The sequence below is a fragment of the Epinephelus fuscoguttatus genome, linkage group LG18 (genome assembly GCF_011397635.1).
Source record: "Epinephelus fuscoguttatus linkage group LG18, E.fuscoguttatus.final_Chr_v1".
Classification (NCBI taxonomy): domain Eukaryota; kingdom Metazoa; phylum Chordata; class Actinopteri; order Perciformes; family Serranidae; genus Epinephelus; species Epinephelus fuscoguttatus.
In genome coordinates, this window is record NC_064769.1 from 20,605,331 (window position 1) to 20,623,340 (window position 18,010).

General features: G+C 40.2%; 1 protein-coding gene and 1 long non-coding RNA gene across 3 annotated transcripts; both read left to right on the top strand.

The window, feature by feature from the left end:
• Positions 1–54: 54 nt before the first annotated feature.
• Positions 55–5,290, top strand: LOC125906011 (uncharacterized). 2 transcript variants are annotated; one of them, XR_007451730.1, is made up of 3 exons: positions 55–191; positions 4,135–4,275; positions 4,894–5,290. It is a non-coding gene; the product is annotated as an uncharacterized LOC125906011 (long non-coding RNA). The 2 variants fall into 2 exon arrangements; XR_007451729.1 differs by lacking the exon at positions 55–191 and adding an exon at positions 1,679–1,701.
• A 2,868-nt stretch (positions 5,291–8,158) lies between these two features.
• Positions 8,159–17,954, top strand: slc5a1 (solute carrier family 5 member 1). The gene is made up of 15 exons (XM_049604675.1): positions 8,159–8,385; positions 8,914–8,985; positions 9,344–9,448; positions 9,680–9,739; positions 10,660–10,764; positions 10,865–10,970; positions 11,390–11,470; positions 11,564–11,772; positions 12,754–12,889; positions 12,991–13,098; positions 13,204–13,354; positions 13,450–13,618; positions 15,446–15,661; positions 15,766–15,871; positions 15,958–17,954. Exons 1-15 carry the CDS (start codon positions 8,248–8,250, stop codon positions 16,170–16,172), a joined length of 1,977 nt encoding a protein of 658 aa, XP_049460632.1. The 5' UTR covers positions 8,159–8,247; the 3' UTR covers positions 16,173–17,954.
• The last annotated feature ends 56 nt before the right edge of the window (positions 17,955–18,010 follow it).

The window sequence follows — 18,010 nt, forward strand, 5'->3', positions numbered from 1 at the left end:
TATGTTAAACTGCATTGACTGACCACATTTGAGGCTAATTAGCGGACAAATTACAACTGGACGGATGAAAACTCGTTAGCCTAGCAACATTAAAGCTACAACCGTCACTGAGTTTAACCGGCATACTCGCCCCATCTGCTGGTGTAAAAGGGAACGACAGGCAGATTGAAAACAGTTTCAGGGCAGAAAAGGTAAGTCACACCATGGTATGGTGTTTAAAATGGACTACCTACACACTTTATGATTCACAGCCGTCAACACAGCCACTTATGACAATTTATATGTTAGATATTAACCAGCGCCACACTAAATCTGACGCTGAGTTGCTGCCTAACACTGCACCAGCTGAGAGGTAGCCTTTGGCCTACTGTTTTAAAATACATAAAGAAATATAGTTCATGGACTAAGGCAACATTTATAAATATAGATTCCTATGTAAGTGTGAAATGTAATATCATTTTTGTGCTACCATGCTTTTTCAGTTTCCTCTCTCTCACATCACAGTGATGCACCATTTCTGCAGTGTTGTACTACTGTGCCACCTTGTGGCCAACGTATCCTTTAAAGTGTGTTTTGTTTTATGGATTTCTGTTTGTTAAACTTTTGTTAAAGTCAAAGTTTGTTAAACTTTGACTTTTTACACATCTTAAGACAGAAGGTTGTCCTGACATATTGACAGTTAAACCTAAAGCAAGATGTGTGTCTTCATAGTTTGTATTTGACTGACAAAACTCCTAAAAAATCTCTTTGCATGCTGTACTTAACATGTTTTGTTATGAATAAATTTGCTACCGCAATCTTGATAGCCTTGCCGATATCAAAGCAAATCAGTTAGATTTGTAAGACTTTTTTCACAGCAGACATTTTGACTTTTTATAGCAGGGGAGGCACAGGTGGAACCAATAACGTCAATGATGGCCAGTCCAGCAATTTTCAATGCAGCAATTACGATTATACTCGTTACACCTGTGCTTGACAAGTCAAAATGGGTGCCGTGAAAAGGCCCTCAGAACTACTGCGCTAAGGTGCTGTTTCCTTCCTTTTCTGTTACCCTCATTAATGTTAAGGTAAGTGCCTGTTAATTAATGAAATAGATGAGGGTCAACACATGCAAGTCCCCAGCTCCCATGTTTTAGCTCATGTGAACACTAGTGTGATCAAATGGAGGAGGGGTTATGGTTTTCAAGGACAGGGGAGCCTCACCTATGATGACTGCCATGGGGCCATGTGCAGGCTCCAGCTGATCTTAAAACACTCCCCTTCACCCTTCCCTGTATGACATGAACAGCTAACCATGGCTGAAAAATCCACAGTCGTTGTCACCCCACCAAACACTAAATCAGTGATAGTTTGTTATCACAGGTGTCACTAAAGTCAAGGATATTCAAGTATATTCTGATCATATTCTACAGTATCTATGAGTGCCTATGAGGGTTTTTTTCACAGGAGACATTTTGAGACATTGTAGGAAAAGTACTTAACCATGTCTCTCTCAGGTGTCCAGCCATGACAGTGTGACAGTGAACCAGCATGCACAATACTATGACCCTGACACTGAAGTTTTTCAAAGCATCACACAGCATTTTTCATTTGATGTCTTTTTATTTAAAGCAGCTGTTTTCTGTTGTTATTAATGGTTCTCTGTGAGATCAGGTGATCATGAGATGGTGCTGGAAACAGACAAACAAGCAAACTTGGATGGTATGAAAATGATAATGTAAATTTGTTAGCTTTGTGCCCTGATTTTTAACAGTTTATTTAAAGGATTTAGGGACACCTCTTTGCAGAAATAGTATGTAATATTCATAACTATGTTCTCATTTGTTTATAATCACGTGAAACTAAAAATCGTTGTTTTCGCTACCTTAGAATGAGCCATCTATATCCACATGTGGAGCCGGTCCTCTTCGAAGGCGTCTGCCATGTTGTTCTACAGTAGCTCAGGACAGCCATTTGCATTTTTGTGCTTTTGCGTCATCCACTGTAGTTCTCCTACATGCTCGGCACACGAGGGAAGTCAAGTGCCACTTAATCCTACATAATCGACCTTTAACACAGAACTATGGACAAAGTACACTGTCATCTGTATAAGCCAGGTCTCTCAATATGCAGAATGTGTAGGCGACGGGACAAGACTTTGGTATTGGAAGTGTTCTGGTGGTTTGTAGTCCGAGTAGTATTGACCAATCACATTTGAACAGCAGTTAAACAGTCAGCATAGAGAAGTAGAACGCATTTGCTAAAAAGCAATCACAACTGATGACAAGTTAGCTTTATATTAGCTGTTTGGTTTTTTTTAAATTGATGTGCATTCACGTGCAGATATCTGTTCATAGAGATTAGGTGAAATTACCAGTACATGGAAGAAGAAGTCTTGGCCCGGATGTTTGCTGGCTACACCGGATCAGCCAGAATTATCGAGTAGATATAGCTGCAGCTGGAGAAAGTGCACGACCTGCCCACCAATTAACCGACTCTCCCACCATACCTACAAGCTCAGCCCCCTTCGCTCCTTAGTTCAGAAGCAGAAGCCTTGAAGAAAATGCTAAGTTAGTGTTTTGCTAGCTATGAAGTGTTAAGTTAAAAGAGAGGAGGTTAAGTTTGGGTGTAGGGTTAGGGTAAAGGTTACATCTTGTCACTTATTAGGTGAATCACAACTTCATGTATTATGAATAAAGTAGATGAGTAAAGTGGATTATTGCTGCATTGTGCTGTAGCAGGGGGTCAAATAAATGTCACGTTGGTGGGTTTGTCTTATAGGGTACTGGTATTGGGTGCAGTCTGGAGGGGCCTGTCGTGTAGGCTTTAAATGGCTGTGGCTACAGCTACACATGGCTCTGAAATATTGGCCCTCGCCCTCAGAGGCTTTATTATCATCAGAAAACAGCTGATGGGCTCTTAGATTGAGCACAATGTGAAGCACTCACCACTGGTGTTGAAGTCACAAGATATTTACTGTCCATAAGTCTGTTTTTTATTTTCAGTCGTCTCTGAAAATGCTGAATTCTCCTCTGATCATAGATATGTAGACACAGGGCAAAGTTTATGAGACCCAGTTGTGTTTGTGTTGACCACAAGACACTCAATCACTGCTCTGTTTGCCAAAGACAACTGCAGTATTTTCCCACACAATGGAGACTTCTATGTGTGACTCCTGTGAGAGATCAATTTCTCACACTAATCAGCAGGGTTTGTTTGTGGTCTCACTGCCCTGCGATGTGATCGGCTCTGCAGTGTGTTTATGTTTTATAGTCCTTTCCTGAGTTATGATCAGATTTCAGTCTTGGTGAACATAGAAATAAACTGGGCCACACAAAAATTAAATAAGTTGGAGAAAATCTTGACCTGTCTGGAGACGTAAGAAGTCCAAAGGCTCCTCTCAGGTTTAAAATCAGGACTGAAATCAGCGGGTGTGACCGAGCCTTAATCCCCACAGAGCGTTGGCCTCATTCCAGTGATTGATTCTCATTCAAGTGAATATTGATTGTCCCCATTTAGAAATTTCAAGCAGCCATTTGTAACAGTACCAGTCTGATAACTCCCCCATCTCACTCCCTTACAGCTCTTCCTCTCCAGGGTGTTACATGTCTGTAGGAGGCTGCGGTGGTCACTGTAATCATTCGCTGTTTTTCATAAGAATTCAACTGTTTTGATGCGAAACATTAACACAATAGAAATCACACGTTTATGTTTTGGCTCCCTTTTCACTCTGATTATTGAATAAATCTAAAACAGTAAGTGTTTAATTTGATGCCGCCCCTGCCTTCCTCTTCTGATCGGGAAATAATGAACATTTTGTTATTATATTTTGCACTTCATAATGATTATAATTCTGCAGCACTGTATTGGAACTTCATCAGTTCATCAACATTTTATATTGCAGGACATTTGCAGACCTGGAAAGAAAATAAGTAACATCTGATTATTAAAAGTGATCATTAAATAAAACTTTTAAATGTTAAGCATAACCTACAAAATGTGTCGTTTTAAATATAAATCCTAAATTTTCTTGTTTATTACACACACAGGATTTATATGTGTACTATACAGTTTATCATAAATCATCTTACCTTTATGCCAGACCGTTTTTTAATTTCCTCTCCTCCTTTCTCCTGTGCTTCATGCCCAAAGCAGCAGCTGTGACAGAGCACTATAACCTTGGGCATGGATGTCAGCCTTACAATGATAGATAAAGCTGCGAGCGGCAATTTACTGGGTCGAGGCAGTCTGGAAACACTGGGACATAAGTGGTGAAAGATGACGCAAACGTTGAAGGTAGGGCCGCCGTATGAAATGTGGTGCAAATTGGATTTTGTGCAGCTGGGTTACCGCTAGATCTTCTAGAAGAGTTTAAATGAACTCATCTGTACGCTGAGTTGCGAGACTGTTAGGTACACCTAATGCACTTCAATAAAACATCCTTCAATAAACCAATCACTGCTCACTGAGTGCAAATTAAATGTTTTTTTTCAAGTGATGATTGCTCAAGGCCTTTTAATTACAGGATTTGATTACTTAATTACTTTCTTAATTAAATTAGGTTATAATTAGAGTGAGATGCACTTACTATAAGGTCATTGTAGAACAGCTACAGCTGGGTTTAAAACTTGATGGATGTTTTCTATGTCTTGAACCTGTAACCACACAGTTTATTACAGGTAATGTCCTGTGTCTCACAGCTTATTTCCCCAGTCTATCATTACATCATTGCTACACAACCGAAAAACCTTCACAAATGGGGAAAAAAAAGTAACATACTTACTATTGCTCTCATAAAAAGTGTGTTGTTGTTGTTGTTGTTGTCGACCATTTTGTAAAAGTGCTGAAAATGTAGACATAAAAGTTGCTTTTCTGTTCAAGACTTATTTCATTTTTATTTTCTCTTTGACAAAGCCGGAGCCCACTGCATGCTGGAGCCCTGGGTGAGCACCCATGCCACCCCAAAGACACATCCAGACCGTCAGCCTCCAGTCAAGTTGAAGCTGGGTGGAGCTATGCTGGGAATTACCTTACATCACCAAACTGTATAAGGTAATAGCAGTGAAAACAGCGTGTCCCACCCTAACCAGAGAGTGAGGGAGCTGTCGATTATGCATAGTCTTTAGAAGAGGTCTAATTAGGTATCATAAGTGAACACACCTGTGTGGGTGGATTTTGTATAAGGTTTGTCTCTCAGATGTGAGGAAAAAACAGTAATAGGAGACGTTCCCAGCTCTTTTACTGAAGTAAAAGCAGCAATATATCAGTGTAGACATACTTTGTTTTAAATAAAAGCCCTATGTTCAAAATTTACTTAAAGGGCCATTTCACCCCAGAATCATACATATGGTGCTTCTCTTACCTGTTGTGCTATTTATCAGTCTAGATTGTTTTGGTGTGAGTTGCAGAGTGTTGGAGATATCAGCTGCAAAGATGTCTGCCCTCTCTGAAATATAATGGAACTAGATGGCACTTAAAGCACCAAAATAATACATTTGGAACTATTTTCTTCCTGCCAACAGTATCACCATGCACAGGGAAGCGTGCATCTACTGTTAGCTCACCTTGCACCACTGATCTTGCTAATGTTACAGCTCAACCAAGGAGGACGCCATTAATGTTTACATCTTGCACTGTCCTGAGCATGTGCCTCTCATCTGTGAGTAGATGCTTCCCTCTGCACAGTGATAGGGTTGGCAGGTGTAGTTTGGTGGAAAGAAATAGTTCCTAAATGAAACTGCTCACAACAAGGTCTGTGGATTATCTTGAACAGGCCTGTTCAAAGTCTGGCACAGTCATTGCCAGTGGACCAATTGAAAACGTCCCACAGCCCCGTACAATATTAGTTAATTATGCAAGATCACTTTGCATTTTTTTCCCTTACATCTCCCGATGGCAGAACTATCATACAGTTTGTAGACATGCATCAAGTAGGAACTATGCAGGTGGAACTGATGTGTTTAATAAGCAGAGCAAACAGAAGGGTAACCTCACAGCAGAAATGTCCTGCTTGGCAGCAGACATAGCCACAGCAAAGAAGCATAAAGCCAGTCATGAGGACCACTGCTTATAGGAGCTGTGAAGGTTGAACACATTTTAACTGAAAGATGAAATAAGAAAAAAAATTAATCCATATTTTTTGTAACCCGTAATGATAAAATTGGCTGGCCCCCAGGTATTTTCACATTATCTTATTTGGCCCTCATTCAGAAAAGTTTGGACAACCCTGAGGTTGAGTAACTGGGTCATGATTTCTGTAAAGAGACATAGCTGTTGAGTTTTCAAATGTACTTTTTTGGCACTTTGAGCACCACAAGCCGAGTGCCATCTAGTTCCATTATACTGGAGAGAAGGCAGACATCTTTATGGCTGATATCTCCAACACTCAGGAACTCACACCAAAACAATCTAGACTGATAAATAGCACTACAGGTAAGAGGAAAAATCATATTTTTGACTTTAAGCAAAAGTACAAAAATAGTAGGGTAAAATAACACCTATCATAAGTACCAAGTACTGTATGATATATTATTGGATATAATTATTGATGCATTATTGTGTACATCACTTTAATGTTGCAGCTGGTCAAGGTGGGGCTAATTCTTATTACTTACTGGGTAGATTGTGAATTTTCCTTCAAGGATCAATAAAGTTTTTTCATAGTACATCATACGTTATGTCTTTATTGTGTTTCGAATGATTTTTCTGAATCTACAAAGTAACTATAACCTATCAAATAAATGTAGTAAATATTAGAATTTATCCTGAATTGTAGTGATGTCCTAAGTTCTATAAACAGGAATACCCAATTAAAGCACAAGGAGCTTGAAATTGTACCTGAGTAAAAATATTTAGATATTTTTCACCAGTGGGAACCAAACTTTTTAAACAATCTGTTCCTCATTTGTATGAGCTCATAGTCGCCTGAATCCTGGATTAGTTTCACTGTCCTGTAGAGACACCTTGTGGCTTTTCATAGTACTTTCTTTATATTTTTTATACATTGATGTCCTTTAATTTTCCAAAAATCATGCCTTTTTGGAGGTAGTTTACCACAATGACACCTGTATCAGCTAATGATTCTATGTTTTCAGTCTCTGTTGTTCTTCAAACATTCGCCTTTAGACTAATAATTAACACACACATCACATAAACACTCACGTCCTCTCTGTGGGTGGGGTGAAGTCAGGGTTAAGTGCCTTTTATTTGTACTAGGCTTACAGTAAATGAGAAAATAGTTCCTTGTTGATGGAGCTATTTTGAGATCAAAAATGAGATTTTGCAAGATTAATAATAATATTTACAGTCACTCGTTTGTGCCTCTCCCTGGATTACTCTGCTTTTGTGTGAACATAAATAGCCAAAATGTCCTCTGATACTTTACTTATGAGCGAGGTGTGTCATCAATAGCTGCGCTGCTCGGAGAGTCCTGTTGTACTTATTGACAGAGGTGAGCTCAGTGTGAGGGAGCAGTGAGAGGACTACGTGACAGACATACAGTACATCTGGTTTCTATAAGGAAGCAGCAGTTGTGGAAGAAGTGATGTCTTTTATTTTAATACCACAGTGGGGAGATTGTCTGTTATGAGTAAAGCCCTACATTGAAGATTTCACTTCACAAGTACAAATGTATTAACAGCAAAATGCCCTTAAAGTATTAAAGTAAAAGTACTTGTTGGGCCCTTTAAGAGAGTTCTATCATTATATACATGATTGGATTATTATTATTGATGCTTAAACACATAGGTTTAATGCCGCAGCTGGTGGAGTACATTTTCACTACTTTATAAGTTCATGGTTTAATCCATAGAACAGTATTAGAGTTTGGTTTTGGATGGTGTTATTGGTCCATGTGTGTGTTCAAATTAAGTTGAAGTGAGTTGAATTTAGCTGCAGTGCTGATTTAGTCAGTCCTTTGTTTTAAAGGAACACCTGTTTCTTCACTTGTGGTATTTCCTTGTGGGTTGATCAGTAACAACATGTTTTTAATCACCTGAAAGATTACACATTTTAACACATTTATTTTCACATATATGTGTCAGCAAAGTTTATTTGCGCATCCAGATACACTTGAAATCAAGCACAATATTTGGTCATTTATTAGACAAACACAATCTCCCCCGCCCAGCCCCCCAGTTTTCCCACACTCCCTCTCACACACACACAAACACACCTCAGCCAAAGGTACATAAGTGTCTGTGCAGGTGCTTCACTCAGAGAGGAGCGACTCCAGCGACACTCCTGGTCTCTGTTAACCCTTCCAGCAAAATGTCTCGGGACTATTTTGGATTCTCCTATATAAGGAGCAATGCAAGAAACAGCACGGCCACCGTGGCTCTTAACAACCCAGCTGATATCGCTGTTATTGTGATCTACTTTTTGGTTGTCTTGGCTGTCGGAGTATGGGTGAGTCGTCTTTCAGTTTGCCATTCTTTAAATCCCTCTTCCCTGTGAATAGTTAACTTCTCACCAGTTCTATAGTTGTTGTATATAAGAAAAAGAAGGAGCCTGTCTGAGCTGCAAGAGAAAATCTAACAATGATTTAAATGTTTTTAGATGTTTGGGAATCCAAGATAATGATAATAATTTACATACTTAATTAAGACATTTTAGCACCTTTACAGCAGCACTTTGTAGGAAATCATACACAATGGAGTGAGTCATATTGTGCAATCACAGCATCTCACTCAGCAGCCTGGGTCGCAGTATTTCATAGCAGATCAAAGTATTTTTATGAATGCATATGAGGAGTAATTTTATTGTCACACTACTGAGTTGTATGCAGTGATTTTATCAGTCACTCTTACAGCAGCTATATATGAAATAAAATGTAATCATTCACAAATACACACCGACGTTTGAAATTAAGTGTGTTGCTGTTTTGCACTAATGCATTTATGGATTTTCAAAAAATGTGCCCATCTCCCGTTGCAGGCTATGGTCCGCACCAACCGAGCCACTGTCGGTGGCTTCTTCCTGGCAGGGAGGAGTATGGTGTGGTGGCCGGTGGGTATCTTATTGCTGTGAATAAGACAGAAAGTTTCTTTAATGCTTATTGAATGAAGATCTGTCTTGTGGGGAATTATGGCCGAAAGTTTTTATTGTTTTGTGCTAGTTTAAAATATGAATCAAAGTGGAATCCTTTGTGTAATATCAGGAATTATTAGGGTAATAAGGTGTGTAAATCATTTTTCCTTATCTATTTCACTGGTGACATGACATGGCATAAAAAACAGCTGTCTGGAAACTTCTTTGATATCTGTTCAAAGCTGCTCTCATTATCAAATGCACTTGAAAAAAAGTAGTGACAATTCTAAAAATGATCCATGCATGTTATTTATAAGTATAATAATGCACTCCACAGATCGGAGCATCGCTGTTTGCCAGCAACATTGGCAGCGGCCACTTTGTAGGGCTCGCTGGGACTGCTGCAGCTGCAGGCATCGCCATCGGTGGCTTTGAATGGAATGTGAGTAATTTCGCCATTATCACTTCTTACACAAATGTATTTCTTACCTGTGACAGATATCAGTTATCTGTGTCAGGTGAGCTGATAAGTGTCGCTTATCTGGTGAGTTTTACCCTGCAGTGGATGGACAGAAACAGAACAACGACAAAGGTTATCGTTATAGGGACATTTTGAGTTAATGGTGGAATTGATTATTAATTGGTTGTGTCCTTGTATGTTTGTGTGTTTCAGGCTCTTATAGTGGTCGTCATTCTGGGATGGCTCTTTGTGCCAATCTACATCAAAGCTGGGGTAAACAGAACACACAGTCTTTAAATATATGCATTCATAACCAATGTAACTTATACTCAGAGGTGGAACTAAGCAAGTTACTAGAAAGTCTCAAGTTTTGCACTCAAGTCCCAAGTCAAGACTGAAAAGTCCCAAATCCTGCACTTTGAGTTTTGAGTCCTAAAACAAGTCATAATGGGTCCAAGTCAAGTTGCAAGTCTTTTTTGATTTTGTCAAGTCCAGTCTGAAGTCACTAAATTAGCGACTTGAATCTGACTTGAGTCCACACCCCTGCTTACCCTCCTGGGAACCGAACTTTTGTTTGGTATATTTAATTTCTCTTGCTATTTGGGATCAGTAGAACCTGATAAGTATAAAAAACCAAACATTGTCAAAGATAATTAAGTCCCAATGTCCTCAAATGAGACGTCAATAAAGTACTTCCTAATTATCAGTGTCTTATCTTCTTACTGTTGCTAAAATTGGTCAAATTTGTTGCCATATCAAACTACAAACATTATTAACCATGGATAAACAAGTTTCAACCATAAAATCTGATCAGGTTTTGGGCCTTGTCCACTTTTGTGTCAGGATCGGCTGCAAAGTGACTTACATGGATTAGTGTGTTGTGCTCTTACTACGACTAGATGGCACAAAAAAGTGTCAGCCAATAAGAACAACAGGTCTAAGTTATGCAAAATAAAGTATAAGGTCAAGTAAACCCAAAATGTGATGTCCTGATATGAGGACAAAGGGTCTCAGGAGGATATATCTATACGTTTCAGTCAGTGAGTTCCTAATATATATTGTATCTTTAAAGGCAGAGTTTCTTTTTCCTGCAAAAATGAAAGTGGGAGGTCAGGAAAAAAAAGTAACATTAGAGAGCAAAAGTAAGTAAAACAAACACAAGTAAAAATCTAATTGATCATGGATGTGTTCAGGTGGTCACCATGCCCGAGTACCTGAAGAAGAGGTTTGGAGGACAGCGTATCCGCATCTATCTCTCTGTGCTGTCCCTCTTCCTGTATGTTTTCACCAAGATCTCAGTAAGTCCCCACATGTTAACCCTCACTGCGATGTCCTCTGTGTCAACATTGTACCAGTATTATTGATCGAAATGATGTGTTTTCTCCTCTCTCCTCTCAGGCAGACATGTTCTCTGGCGCCATTTTTATCAATCAGGCTCTTGGGCTGAACATCTACCTTGCTGTTGTCGTGCTACTAATGATAACTGCGCTGTACACCGTCACAGGTCTGTCCTCATGCGATGCTTTCACCTTCTTTTCCACTTAACTCACAGATCACTCATAAACTAAGGCCAGAAGTCTTATCTACCTTACAGTATGAGACGATTTACAACTGGGGGTAAAGTCTTCTGGGGTCCATATGTGGAGATGTACATACACAGACACTCTTTCCTCCTGGATGACTTATCAGTGGTGTGTTATTGCGGTTAATTACCCGTGAACTGTGATAAGCAGGAAACGGCCTTCTGTTGCTGTTTTGTAACAAGGCATACACACCTAAACTTTAGCTTTACAGACTCTAAAAGGTGTCTTACATAACACCGCTTAATACTGAATTAGGTCATGTGCACATTTTTGATTTTATTCTCTCCAATAGGTTCAGTTATGCACATTAGAGGTGATATATTGTGTTGATGTATCTCAGGTGGACTGGCTGCAGTGATCTACACAGACACGTTACAGACCATTATCATGGTTGTTGGATCATTCATCCTTATGGGCTTTGGTAATATGGTATTTTCCTTTTTTTAACCTCATTCATTGTGACAAAAGCTGTAATAAATGCCTGTAAGTTAAATTAACTTTGACACATCCTCAGCTTTCCACGAGGTGGGAGGTTATGAGAGCTTCCAGCAGCGCTACATGGAAGCCATCCCCTCCATAACGACCAACATCACTGCGGACTGCTACGAGCCTCGGGCCGACTCCTTCCATATTTTTAGGGACGCCATTACAGGAGACCTGCCGTGGCCTGGCCTTGTGTTTGGACTCACCATTCAGGCCACCTGGTACTGGTGCTCAGATCAGGTCCGTCAAGCACAGTTGGCATTTGAATGACCCTCATGGTTACACAAACACACACAGAGACGCGTTCAATTGATTCCCAACACATTTGTACACACATTTACAAGCCTTTATCTTCCTGTTTTTGCCAGACTCACTCATGCGGTCTGAGGCGGCCTGCTGTGAGAGGAAAGACATGCTTTTAGTTAATACACTTTCAGAGACTGAGATAAGATTAACAGGCAGACTGTTGCTGGATCTCTGTGGAGATGCTAATTGAAATGTTGAAATCCAGCACAAAGATAAACACATTATAGTCTTTATTTCTGCTCAGTTAACAGGGGAGAATACTTACTAGCAAGGGTCCATTTTGCGTTGTTGGCTTAAAGGGACAGTTCACCCCAAAATCAAAAAAATTCTCCTCTACCTGTGGTGCTATTTTTCAGCCTAGACTGTTAAAAGACAGTAGCTCCTGTATAAAACTGCTCACAACAAGGTCTGTGGATTATTTTGAGGTGATTTCTGATGATTTCTGGAAAAAAAAACATTGCTGTTGAGTTTTTCAAATGTCTTTTTTTGGTGCTCTGAGTACCACAAGCCAGATTTGGCCTTAGTCATTAGTTCAAGGTCCACACAGTTTAATATATTCAGCGTCATACTTGAGTTTGGGCATGTCATTGAGCTAGTTTGCTGTCTCTGTCAAGTAGCTGTCCATGAGTCACTCACTCTACAGCAGGAGACTGCACTTAAAAAATAAAAGCTCTGTGCCAGCAATTCACTGTACTTCAAAAAAAGTGTGTTTTTGTGCAAACTTGACACGTTAACGAGTCACTTGTGGTCCAAGAATGGCCTCATGACCCACTTTTGGTCCGGACCCACCGCTTGGGAAGCACTGGTTTAGAGTCCACTATAACCTGTTTTTACATACATTTACCCACCCTGTTAACTGATTGTATGATGGCAGACTTGACCTTTTCTCATCTGTGACATGCTGTTTTTCTGTAGGTGATTGTCCAGCGTTGCCTCTCCGCCAAAAATTTATCTCACGTTAAGGCAGGCTGCATCTTGTGTGGCTACCTGAAGCTGCTGCCCATGTTCCTCATGGTTTTCCCCGGGATGATCAGCAGGATCCTGTATGCTGGTGAGTGCTACTATTGTAGCTCGTGCACATCTTACCACTGACATATTGGTGGATTTCATTATTTATTTAACATCCTGCTGATCTCATTCATTTTATTCTAGATGAGGTGGCATGTGTGGACCCGGAAGAATGTGAGAAATACTGTGGTGCCAGTGTGGGCTGCACCAACATCGCTTATCCAAAACTGGTGGTGGATCTCATGCCCAACGGTGGGTGGCTAAAGGCCTCTGTCTTTTGAGCTGAGAATGCAAATGGCAGCCTCCTTTCACAAAGTTATCTTGCCCCATTTTAATCTGTTATCTTATTTATTGTAGGTCTACGAGGTCTCATGCTGTCGGTGATGCTGGCCTCTCTGATGAGCTCACTCACTTCCATCTTCAACAGTGCCAGCACTCTCTTCACAATGGACATCTACACTAAAATTCGTCGCTCAGCAAGTGAAAGGGAACTCATGATTGCTGGCAGGTAAATCACACTGGTGTTGACTTTGATATGATTTCTGATGATGAGAGAATTCCTACAGTACCAGCCTCACTGCCACTGTCTTTGCCTTTGTCTAGACTGTTCATTTTGGTCCTAATTGGTGTGAGCATAGCATGGATCCCAGTGGTGCAGTCAGCCCAGAGCGGTCAGCTCTTTGACTACATCCAATCCATCACCAGCTACCTCACACCACCTGTTGCAGCTGTCTTCATGCTCGCCATCTTCTGCAAACGTGTCAATGAGAGTGTGAGTTTCCCCTTAAGTCTTTAATTAAGTTCATTTCAACATTTCAAATCAGTGCAGTCTACTGCCTGTTCCACAGACACAAGACTAAGAGTCTGCAGCCAGGCTGGCAGCTGGCAAGATGCATGTTCAACATCTTGGTTTAGTGTGTTAGCATGCTAATTAGCACAATTCACACCTGAGGTACAGCAGAGGCCAATGAAAACTTAACTGCTAGATGTTTTTCCCTGATGATGGCACTAGCTGAAAAGTCTAGGGAGCTCAAATGTGATTACAGTTCACCCTGACGGGGACTTGAATGTGTGCACCAATAGATATCTCACCCAAAACCACCAATGTAAACCTGGTGGTGCTAGAGATGAAGTCAGGCGATCACCAACGTCATTTGGAGTCATGCTCTGAGCACCAAATTTCATGGCACTTAATCTAATACTTAGTGAGATATTTCAGTCTTGACCAAAGAGGTGGGTTAACTTACAAACCAACAGACGTTGCCACCCATAGAGTCTCTAGTGTGGATAAAAAGGCTGTGTGGTCAAATGCAGTCCATTATAAAGATCTTAAGTAATTACCGTCCAAAGGTCTTTAGTAACACCTTTTTACTGCTTCCTCTGACTTCTTGTGTAAGTGGTTGTCTTTTGACCATATAGCAGTTGAGTAACCTGGACACGTGACCAGAGAGAAGTTATGCACGCCATCAGCTGATCTCTGTCATCATCAGCCAATTCATACGATTACAAGTCACAGTCACATAAGCCAGTACCTTTAAAACCATTCTAACAGCCCCTTCCGCGTCAAATGGAGTGACAGCATTGCCAGGTGGGAAATGTAGGATTATCGTACCAGAGACTCAAAATTATCGTATTTTGAGGAAATTATCGTACACCCGTCATAACCAAAATAACAAGCCTACTGATGCGCTATAGGCAAATGTAGTCACTCTAGTGTTTACTTTTTTGGTTTACTTTTTTGTCATAGAGAAACATGATAACAGACAAGAAAATAAAGAGTAATCTGGCTTCACTTAGTCTCCTCTGGTAGTGTTGCGGGGCGGACGCAGCTGACCATCCAGCCAATCATGCTCGTTGTTCTGAGACAAACGTCACCCGCATCTCTCGCTAAGCAAAGCGCGATTGGCTAAAAACATGTCACATGGGAAGAGATGTCTTCAGAGTTCACAAAAAAACTCTGGCATACTGATTACAACCACACATTCACGAAATGGTCAAATTATCATACATTTGGCCTTTTTTGGGATTATTGATCGTACATCATATAGAGGGCACTTTGTGCTGCATTTTTAATGTATGAAAAGTGCTTTACAAATAAAGTTTGAAGTTTGAAATTATCGTACAAATATGATAATTATCGTACACCTGGCAACGCTGTGGAGCAACACCTGCGAGCTAGTCCAGGCAGTCAACTCGAGCTGCACTGATTCATACACACAGGTCATACATCACTCCATATGCCATCAACAAAACACACCCTCCCAATGTGGCGGTCTATTTAAGCTGCAAAATCTAGAGTCTAGAGGCCAAAGTCTAACTATGCTCTGTTGTTGAAATAAACATTTAAAACGTGAGTTGTCTGACTGAACTGTACTTTGTGTGTGGTGCTAGCAAATGTTAGCATGCTAACACACCTAAACTAAGACGGCAACCATAGTGAACATTACACTGAGTAAAAACTAGCATTGTCATTGTGAACACGTTGCCATGCTAGTGCTAGCATGTAGCTCAAAGCACCACTCTGCTGCTAGCATGGCTGTAGTCTTGATAATACGTAATTAATATACTGATAGTTTTACCTACCTTCTTCTTTCCTCAGGGTGCATTTTACGGCCTCATGATTGGCCTGCTTATCGGCCTGTCCAGGATGATAGCTGAGTTTGCATTTGGGACAGGCAGCTGCGTTGAACCCAGTAACTGTCCAACCATCATATGTGGAGTCCACTACCTCTACTTCTCCATCATCCTGTTTGTTATCTCGTGTGTCTGCATCCTGGGAATCTCCCTCATGACCAAACCCATCGACGACAAGCATGTACGAGGCCGGATAAATTATTTATTTCCCTAACATGACTGGAAGACACTGCAAATACCAACTTTATAAATAATTTGCTTCACCCCCTGTGTTGTGTTGTTTAGTTGTATCGACTGTGCTGGAGCCTGAGGAACCGTACAGAGGAGAGGGTGGACCTGGAACAGGATGATTGGGTTGACAACACTGAGTCCAACGATATGGACATAGAGGGTAATCAGCAGAAATACAGTTTAAACACATATAGATGCATTTACTTCAGTAGATTTTCCTCATCGCCTTTGTCTCCTCTGTCACAGAGCCAGACGAGGAGCCAGGCTTGTGCAAGAGGGCGGTGATGTGCTTTTGCGGCCTGGAGCAGAAAAAAGCCCCCAAGCTGAGCAAAGAGGAGGAGGCGGAGCTGCAGAAGAAGCTCACAGACACCACAGAGGTGCCGCTATGGAGGAACATCGTCAACGCCAACGCCCTTATCCTCCTCTGTGTGGCTGTCTTCTTTCATGGTTTTTACGGTTAAAGAAACCTCAGTCGCTCTCAGAATTTATATTTAAGTGACAGGGGTTTATATGAATGTAATTTATGACCACATAAACTATTGCCCACAAAATAACAGACAAGAGACCTCTCTATACTGTATCATTATTGCTGTATGTAAGATATGTGTGGCTACTGAACTTCTCCAGGACATAAAATATATTTTTGTAAAGTATTTGCCTGTCTAAAACTCTTAAAAATATGTCACTACTGTGCACACATCTGGCATAACATTTGTTAATGTACATAATCTTTAATTTTTATTATTTGTGCAGCTGAAGTAAACCAGTAAACCTTACTGTAACATATAAACGGTGTTGTGGAAGCGACTTGCAAGCTACTAATTACTGCACACTGGAAGAAGTTGAACCACAGCAAAGCTACCCTAGGGAGAAATGTAGTTTGGGTAATTAAAGCTACTTAGAGATCAAATACTCGGCTATTCATGGGAACCTTTGCTTTGGTTTTGTACACAGTATCCATCAGTCAGACACCTGCCTTTCAGAAACAGGTCTCGGTGTGGGTAATGCATCAAGCAGGATGACTCAGTTTTCCAGGTAACTTCTAAAAAATAGCATCCAACAGCTTCTTTGAACATTTGTTAGCAGTCATCAGTGCTCTTAACACCTAATATATTCAAGTTTAGTTTTATAAATCTGCCAAGGCATGCCTTCACAGCTTACAGTAGAGAAACAGTTATAAAATAAAAATCATTCCATCCCTTTTATGGCGCAAAAATGTTTGTAGTTTCAGTAGTTAACTACAGAAAAACAATAATTTAACTACTTGTAACACTATGCAAATATAAACATAGTCAAGCTACTGCGAAATGTAGTTAAACAGCGAGTGTAATTATGTGTCGTAACACGTAATACACTTAAAACATGTCAGTATTATGCATAAATATTCACATCTGTTGTCCTGAGTGACCCTGTGCACAGCTGCAGGTCTTCCAATGATATCTATCAGCTCTCTTACTTGTCTTTACTGTTGCTGTTTATGGTTGTAAGCACGATGACAGAGGGCAAGAGTGACTTTGTAAATCAAAACAGTTCATGAATGGAGCTGGACCTTGAAAGAGTGCACTCACGCTGCTCTTAGTAGCAGAAATATAATATTTAATTTGTGCTAACACACATAAAATAATCAGAATGCTTTTAGTTAATGTAGTAATGTGTGACCATCTTTTCTGATTCAGTTCAGCTACAGTACTTCTACTCATGCAGCTGTTGATATATAAATGCTTCTTTATTGTGTCATGGACTTTCTAGTTTACATCCAAGTAACAAGAAAGTGAATTTAGTCATTTTTTAATACAGAATACTGCCTTAAATCATAAAAGAGAGATATCACATGTTAAACAAAATATGTAGCTTACCTTTAATTTAAAAATATGTGGGTTTCTGAGAGGATTTTAAAATTCCTGGTAATTACTACTGTTTACTACCTCATCCTACATATGCCTTGTTTTTCTCACAACATGTGGTCAAAGTCCACAAGTGCTGTAACTTCTCACATCTCTGCACCTTACTGTATGTTGTTTTAGGTGTTAATGAATAAAAACACCTCAGGGAAGAGGGGCTGTAAATGACGCAGAGCACTGTTTGACTCTCTTTGCTTCCCTCTAGTGGTTCACTGTGAACTTTTCAAAATCACTGGTTTGCTGTTTATTTTACTGCAACATTAAATTCCTGATAAAAATCTGCTCTTACTGGGGCTGCATTGTGTTTTGTATGTACCCAGTAAAGTCATTCTGAATACCAAACACACATGATCACTTCTTAATGTACCGTAAGTCATTCCCATTGTGACACACCTATT